Source organism: Oncorhynchus gorbuscha, unplaced genomic scaffold (assembly GCF_021184085.1).
Source record: "Oncorhynchus gorbuscha isolate QuinsamMale2020 ecotype Even-year unplaced genomic scaffold, OgorEven_v1.0 Un_scaffold_1079, whole genome shotgun sequence".
Lineage (NCBI taxonomy): Eukaryota > Metazoa > Chordata > Actinopteri > Salmoniformes > Salmonidae > Oncorhynchus > Oncorhynchus gorbuscha.
In genome coordinates this window covers 9,689-17,209 of record NW_025745968.1, presented here as the reverse complement: position 1 = coordinate 17,209, position 7,521 = coordinate 9,689, and the positions used below count along the sequence as shown (strand labels likewise).

Here is a 7,521-nt window from a genome sequence, read left to right as displayed (position 1 = left end):
AGTAGCCTGCTGAATGGTTTGCTACCGCAGCCCAGCGATGGCACTGGGCCTGGAATAACCACATGTTTTTTGCAGTCTTTCAGAGTTGAAATGAGTTCTTTTAAAATCCAGTTTCGGCAGTTCCAAGCTAGCCTTCCTAATGTTGTTTGACCCCCCCATATGATTGTCTAAAACACAAAATATGTTATCAAAACAAACACATCTGTGCAACATGAAAACAATTGAACAATCTTCCTGTGGTTTGGTAAAAAAGATGACACCTATTTCAGAATGTACTTTTTTACTGCTCTAATTACTTTGTTAACCAGTTTATAGTAGCAATAAGGCACCTCCACCTAACAGCCTTTAGTGGTATATTGGCCATATACCATAACTCTGGCCTTATTGCTTAAATATAACTTTTGACTCATGAGCTTAGTTCAACTGTCATAACCATCAGAACCCAAAATAGCTTGTTTTTCAATGCTTATTAACAAAACTATATTAGGATATTATGGATGATCCTTAGCTTTGTGTGAACTTGGTGACATTTCTCCAACCCCATCCCTCAGCTTTTTACCAAAACAAGGGGACTGCATTGTTAGCTTCAAATGCTGATTGCCACTTGAAACGTAAAACCTAATTAAAAAAAAAAATTACCTGATTAAAATTACAGCTAGCTATGTTCTTAAAAATATATATTTGGGTCTTTTAGGTTTAATTCAGCACCCAAATCCAATGCAAAACATAATGAAGTGTCAGAGTTGAATGTTGCCAGGCTTGAGGTTTCTGGGCCTTCAATGTTAAACTGCAGGCTATAGCACCACCACCTGGTTCATGTCTTCAACTGGTCTCTCTTCAGAGTTCAGACCTACTGGTGGGTTACACATCCATTAGATATCGGAATAAAACTGACCCGTGACCAGAAACACTTATTAATCTGGAGGGTCAAAGTTAGTACGACACCCATTAAATAAACTTCATGGAATAAAGTTAACATAAGAATTAACAGAATTATTTTTTTATTTAAAAACACTTCAGAAGATTAATTAACATAAATTCCAAAACATGACTTCCTCAACAGCTGAGGCCAAAAAAATAAACCAAGGTTGAGCGTCGGGGTCTGAAGCTTTACATCCTGACATGTGCTTTGTGTTTATTAAAAATAAAAGGACAGATATTGCATGTTAAAAAAAACACAAAAAAACAAGCAAATACTACACAGTAAAGATAAAAGGTCTATTTACATAGTCATACAAGTTTAAAATCCTTGCACAGTAAACCCATAAAACAAAAAGGAGACAGAAAAGTTTTTTCCCCCCATTGGGATATGACAGAAGTCCAGGGTACCAAGTTGGATTCAGGACAGAAGAGACCATTAACTGTGTTCCTGCTTATCACCAGGTCCTTCTGAGAGATTGGGTCCACCTGAGCTTTAGAATGTGACTAAACGGGTCCAAAATTACCTCTGTGTAGCCTGAATACGAATTAGCTCTTTAAACCCACCTCTAGGGCTTCTTTGATGACGATCAGAGCTAGAGTAAGAGACCTGAAAACTACATTACCCAGAGATGTGAAAACTACATCACCCAGAGTCATCTGCAGCCCTAGCACAATACATTAAAAAAATAAAACTTACAAATCGGCTGTTTGTGGAATTAAAAGTGAATTGATGACACCGCGATCAGACAAACTTTAAAGGTATCAAATCCCAGGTCCTAAACAAAGTACTTAGGAAACAGTCAGCAATCCCTACAATACAGCGCGGGTAGGGTACATAGTGTAGGTGAACAGATAGGAGGGGCTAACGACTCACTAAGGTTCCTTTTTGCCCGGGTCAATGTTAAACAGTACTTGTTGGCCACGTGTAAACCAGTGGAGGCTGGTGGGAGGAGCTACAGGAGGATTGTAATGGCTGGAATGGAACAGAGTCAAACGTGTGGTTTCTGTTTGTTTGATGTGGTTGATAGCCGAGTGGCACAGAGGTCTAAGGCACTGCATCTCAGTGCTAGAGTCGTAACTACAGACCGTGGTTCAATTCCAGGCTGTATCACAACCGACTATGGGAGTCCACAGGGCGGCGCACAATTGGCCCAGCATTGTCCAGGTTAGGGGTTGACCGTCATTGTAAATAAGTATTTGTTCTTAACTGACTTGCCTAGTTAAATAAATTTTACATTAAGCCATAACAATGAGCCTGTCCTCCTATAGCTCCTCCCATATAAACCTTACTATGAGCCAACCAGACAGCACATGGAGCTTTTCGCTTGACAACTAAAGTCTTGGGAGAACATGGCATAGGAGACAATCACAACCAGATGGACTTGAAATGGGCCACTACAACTTCTCACCAGAGTTCAACATCACCTTGTCTGAATGCTATAGCCCCTACCCACATGTCATGTTTCAAAACCACATTCCATTTTATAATTCCAACCCGCTTTTCTTTTTGTATGGAACATTTACAAAACAAATTAAACATTTAGATTCTACAGTAATATCTATGGTATACAAAAAAATAATTCACAAACTATTTCCTGTTCCTGTTGTTCTAGCCTAGTTGTGATCCCATGCTCTGTTACAGGAGGGGCTAGTCATCATCTCCATCGCTGTCATCTCCCTCGTCTTCTGCATCCCTCTTCCTTTTCTCTCCCTGGACTCCTACTCCATCCTCTTCCTCCTCCTCTTCAACATAGTCATCATCATCTTCCTCATCCTAGGGCCAGAGAACATTTCAATCAACATGACTAGGAGTTCTCTTTTCCTGTAGGCCTTTTAGACCCAACATACCAACGGCTAGAAAGCAGCAGGTGGCCGCGGTAATCCCCTAACCGAACGTAGCAGGTGTAGAAATATACCTGAGCGGAGTCCCTACTTCTATGTTAAGGGAAACGGAACATAGGTTGAAAATACTCCAACCCCGAAAATCTGAAACATCCTCTTTCTGTCAACACCAAGGGCGGTAATCAATAGCTTTCTATCAACGTGTAGAATCAGGAAATAAATGGTGTGTATCCTCTAAGAGACTTGGACTATACACTGTCTCGTGTGTATCCTCTAAGAGACACTTAGCTGCACACGGGTTTGACGAATAATTACCTGAATGCCATCCTTCATCAGGTAGGACAGTCCCACCTCTTCGCCCTCGGAACCCTCATCATCCTCATCATCGTCGTCCCCATCTCTGGTGGGGCCGGCTGTGTGCTCGTCATCTGTGGGGAGGACAACATTGGGTTAATTCTTTGTAATGGTCTAGGACAAAGGCACGTCTTAAGTTTATCCTCCCAGCCTTTCCTCAGTCCGTCCCCTCCCAGCCCTGTGTTGCTCACCATCATCAGCCTCTGAGTCTAGCCCCTCGTTGTCATCTGTGGGGAGGACAACACAAGGTTAATTCTCTGTAATGCTCTAGGACAAGGGCACACGTCTCAAGTCTTTCCTCCCACCCTCAGCACATCCCAGCCCCGTCGTTGCTCACCATCGTCAGCCTCGGAGTCTGGCACCTCGTTGTCTTCGTGGTCATAGCCGTCCAGGAAGGTGACCTGGGGCAGCAGCTCAAAGACACTCTCCCTGTAGTCCTCCAGAGTGGTGATCTCACAGCTGTACAGGTCCAGACTCTTCAGGTTCTTCAGGTTTTTCTGCAATCACAATGTGATGCTGTTAAGATTCTGTAATAATGACTGTGATTGGAATCCATTAAATGGAATGCATTTTGTTGGGTCTACCAGGTGTGTTTATGGGGGTTCCCTTACCAGAGGCTTCACAGTGCTGAGCTCCTTGATCTTGTTGCCACTCAGGTTGAGATACGTCAGGTTGGGACACTTCTCAGACAGCTGGTCCAGACCTCCAACGATCATGTTATCACTGATCTCCAGCTGAAGAGGACAGATATTGATTCATCTGAAAAAATACTACGCTGGCAAGTATCATATAGCACATAGACAAAAAAAATGCTTAATATCTTATGCGTCGTCCACTTGTCTACGATAGTATGTGGCTAGACGGATTAATACATTTTTACTTTGCATAACATGTTTATTTTTATGTGGGTGAACCATCTTGACCTCTCCATGACCAGTGGCAAAATAGGATCTTGGATCAAGATGATGCTCACCTTGAGCAGTTTTGGCAGGGAGGGCAGCTTAGCCAGGGAGGTGAGCCCCACGTTGACCATACTGAGGAACTCCAGCTCCTTGTAGTCATCTGACAGCCCTTCCACCTCTCCATCACTGGACCGACAGTTGTCCACCACCAGCTCAGCCACCTGTGGAACAATTTGAATTACTGGTAAATGATACAGAATCATTGAGTTTGTTTTTATGAACTTGTTGCTATATTGTGCAAGAAATAGAGAATATGAATAAATGACGTAGTATACGAGTATTCGTTTTGAACTACGCTAGAGAATGTCAACATCCTTCCTGCCTGCAACTCCCCCTCATCATACTAAAGTTAGCTCATGATCAGAGTGCCCGCGGCCACTATCCCCAGCCAGAGAAGTCATTAATTGTTACTGTCGCGGGAACTATAGCTAACTAACGTTACAAAGTAACACTAGCTACTAGCGGACGTAGTTAGCTAACCATAAAGTAACGTATCTTGGTGAGGTTTAAATTGATAATGTGCTATTCATACCCCTTACAAAGTCAACGGCTCCGCGTATAGCAATTGGCCAACACTTCCATAGAACTTAAAATCAACCGATGCGACATTTGATGCACGAAGAAGTGTTAAAGAACGCAAGGCTACAAAGTAATTATCCGCACGATGGGCGGCATTCTGCACAACTTTACCTTGCAAAACGCCACGCGGGCGCATAGGTTGCATGAAATGCATTCCAAAGATGGGGAGTAACAATATGTACCTATGTGATTGATAACCTTGTATTTGCGGAGAAGGCAAACTCAGTTAGCTCGCTGTTTAAAATACAAACACTACTGTCACACAAGCCACTTCTATTCAGTATGCGCAAACAACTCCATTGTGTTTTTCAAAACAACTCATGGAGCTGGTCGGCTCCACGCTAGCAAATCCAAGAATAATTTATTTTAGGGCATTGCTGGCTAACTAGCTAGGCTACTAAAGTCCATATAGGCTACCAATAGTGTTATAATAATAATTCTTAACATCGCCATTATTTGGGTTGGGAAAACTTGAACTCCATTAACTAACTAACGTTCCCGGTTAGGAGTCTAGCTAGCCAGCATTGGCGCTAGCTACATGTAGCTAGCTAGCTGATGTCCTTGGTAGCGCCAGCTCAGCCAGAGCAAGTCGCGCCACCATCAAGGTTCTGATCCCATTTGATTCCGAATCGATTTCTATCGCATCCTCGTTGTGGTAACCACCCATATGTGATTTATTATCAGATATTTTGTTGGCACATCAGTCGTATACTATAAGTTAGCAAGCTAAAGAGTATCGAGCTTCGTCATTTCGCATCCACCATGGTTGAGTCGTCATCCTTCACAAAATGCATTGGGAAATAAATAAATAAAGACGTAATACTATACCTCGGCTGGGGTCTTGTTCCTCAACTCCAAACTGATCCTCTTCTCCATCTCCATTTTGAAGACAAACGAAAGCACAAAATCAAAGGGAAAATGAAAATAAAAAGAAGACCACTCAAGCGTTCAGTCACTCCAACCTTCTTCTGTCTATGGCTGATAGGCGATAACCAAACCACCATGTTACCTCGCACCCAGCCCCCTTTCTAAGACACGCCTTCGTCAACATGAATATTACGTGTTTCTGTTTTTAATCATGCTATTGGGCCAGCTATGCGCCATTCAACAGGGACCGCCCTAATTTACATAATATGGCTTGGTGGTAGTTGTAATTGGTCAAGATTGCGTGGTCATTTAATACAAGTTAACCAATGAGATTATTAATACCGCACTTTTAAACTTAGGATACGCCCCCTCTTTGTTCTCATTGGCGCCATTATCAAGTATCGACAGTTGATATAATACTGTGTTCATAAACAAGTGGGGGAAAGTGGTAATTTCTAGTTGAGCGGTATCAAATCAAATTGTATTTGTCACATGCGCCGAAATGCTTACTTACAAGCCCAAACCAACAATGCAGTTAAAAATATTAATAATTACAGAAAAATATACAGAAAAAAAGAATATGAATGAAAGTTATAAATAATTAAAGCAAAATAACAATAGCAAGGCTATATACAGGGGTACGTACTGGTACAGAGTCAATGTGTGGGGGCACCGGTTAGTCAAGGTAATTGAGGTACTATGTACATGTAGGTAGAGTTATTAAAGTGACTATGCATAGATAATAACAGAGAGTAGCAGCAGTGCAAGGAGGGGGGGGCAATGGGTCTTAGTAGCCATTTGATTAGATGTTCAGGAGTCTTATGGCTTGGGGGTAGAAGCTGTTTAGAAGCCTCTTGGACCAAGACTTGGCGTTCCGGTACCGCTTGCCATGCGTTAGCAGAGAGAACAGTCTATGACTAGGGTGGCTGGAGTCTTTGACCATTTTTAGGGCCTTCCTCTGACACCACCTGGTCTAGAGGTCCTGGGTGGCAGGAAGCTTGGCCCCAGTGATGTACTGGGCCGTACGCACTACCCTCTGTAGTGCCTTGCGGTCGGAGGCTGAGCAGTTGTCATAGCAGGCAGTGATGCAACCAGTGAGGATGCTCTCGACAGTAAATACTAGTTGGATGCGTTCACGTGATTTGAACTTGTTGAGAAATGCCGATTGGGTAATGTCAAACAAGCTGCGTCAACCATAAACTAAAGTACAGTGTTCAAAAACCATATTAATAGATTGCTTTCTATAAATAATATTTTTGTTGTTGCATTAAACTGCTGAAAATGCTGGTGATGTCAAAGATCATTAAGTGGGAGAAGTTGGCGCTCAGGGATGATATAGGAGTTTTCACCAATTACCAGTTCGAGGGGCGTTCAAGTGTACTGAACAAAAATATAAATGTAACATGCAACAATTTCAATAATTATACTGAGTTACAGTTCCTATATGGAAATCAGTCAATTTAATTAAACTAATTAGGCACTAATCTATGGATTTCACATGACTGGGCAGGGGGTGCAACCATGGGGAGCCAGGCCCAGACAATCAAAATAGTTTTTAGAAAAATTAGCATTCAATTCTCTGGCAACAGCTCTGGTGGACATTCCTGCAGTCAGCATGCCGATTGCACGCTCCCTCAAAACTTGAGACATCTGCGGCATTGTGTTGCGTTTTATTGTCCCCAGCACAAGGTGTGCCTGTGTAATGATCATGCTGTTTAATCTGCTTCTTGATGTGCCACATCTGTCAGGAGGAGAAATGTCCACTAACAGGGGTGTAACCAAATTTGTGCTCAAAATTTGAGAAATAAGCTTTTTGTGCATATGGAAAAATTCTGGGATCTTTTATTTCAGCTCATGAAATATGGGTTTATATTTTTGTTCACTATAGTTTTCCCAGTATGTAGTAAATACCACCTTCCCAATTGGTTATAAACACAGCGTTAGGGTGTTCCGCTATAATAAATGTAATGTATAATCCACATTTTGACTCTATGAA

General features: G+C 42.1%; 1 protein-coding gene across 1 annotated transcript; it reads right to left on the bottom strand.

Annotated features, from left to right (window-relative positions):
* Positions 1–972: 972 nt before the first annotated feature.
* LOC124021184 (acidic leucine-rich nuclear phosphoprotein 32 family member E-like) lies at positions 973–5,694 on the bottom strand. Its single transcript, XM_046336530.1, has 7 exons — positions 5,487–5,694; positions 4,091–4,240; positions 3,729–3,851; positions 3,455–3,614; positions 3,309–3,344; positions 3,079–3,191; positions 973–2,695 (listed from the first exon to the last, which is right to left on the bottom strand). The coding sequence occupies exons 1-7, from the start codon at positions 5,538–5,540 to the stop codon at positions 2,570–2,572; spliced, it is 762 nt and encodes a 253-aa protein (XP_046192486.1). The 5' UTR covers positions 5,541–5,694; the 3' UTR covers positions 973–2,569.
* Between the last annotated feature and the right edge of the window lie 1,827 nt (positions 5,695–7,521).

Excerpts from the sequence above, each read along its gene's own strand:
- LOC124021184 (XM_046336530.1), bottom strand. The coding sequence starts at position 5,540 with ATGGAGATGGAGAAGAGGATCAGTTTGGAGTTGAGGAACAAGACCCCA. Across the intron at positions 3,615-3,728 it reads TCAGCACTGTGAAGCCTCTG|AAAAACCTGAAGAACCTGAA; the intron begins GTAAGGGAACCC and ends TTGTGATTGCAG. Across the intron at positions 3,192-3,308 it reads AGACTCAGAGGCTGATGATG|ATGACGAGCACACAGCCGGC; the intron begins GTGAGCAACACA and ends TCCTCCCCACAG.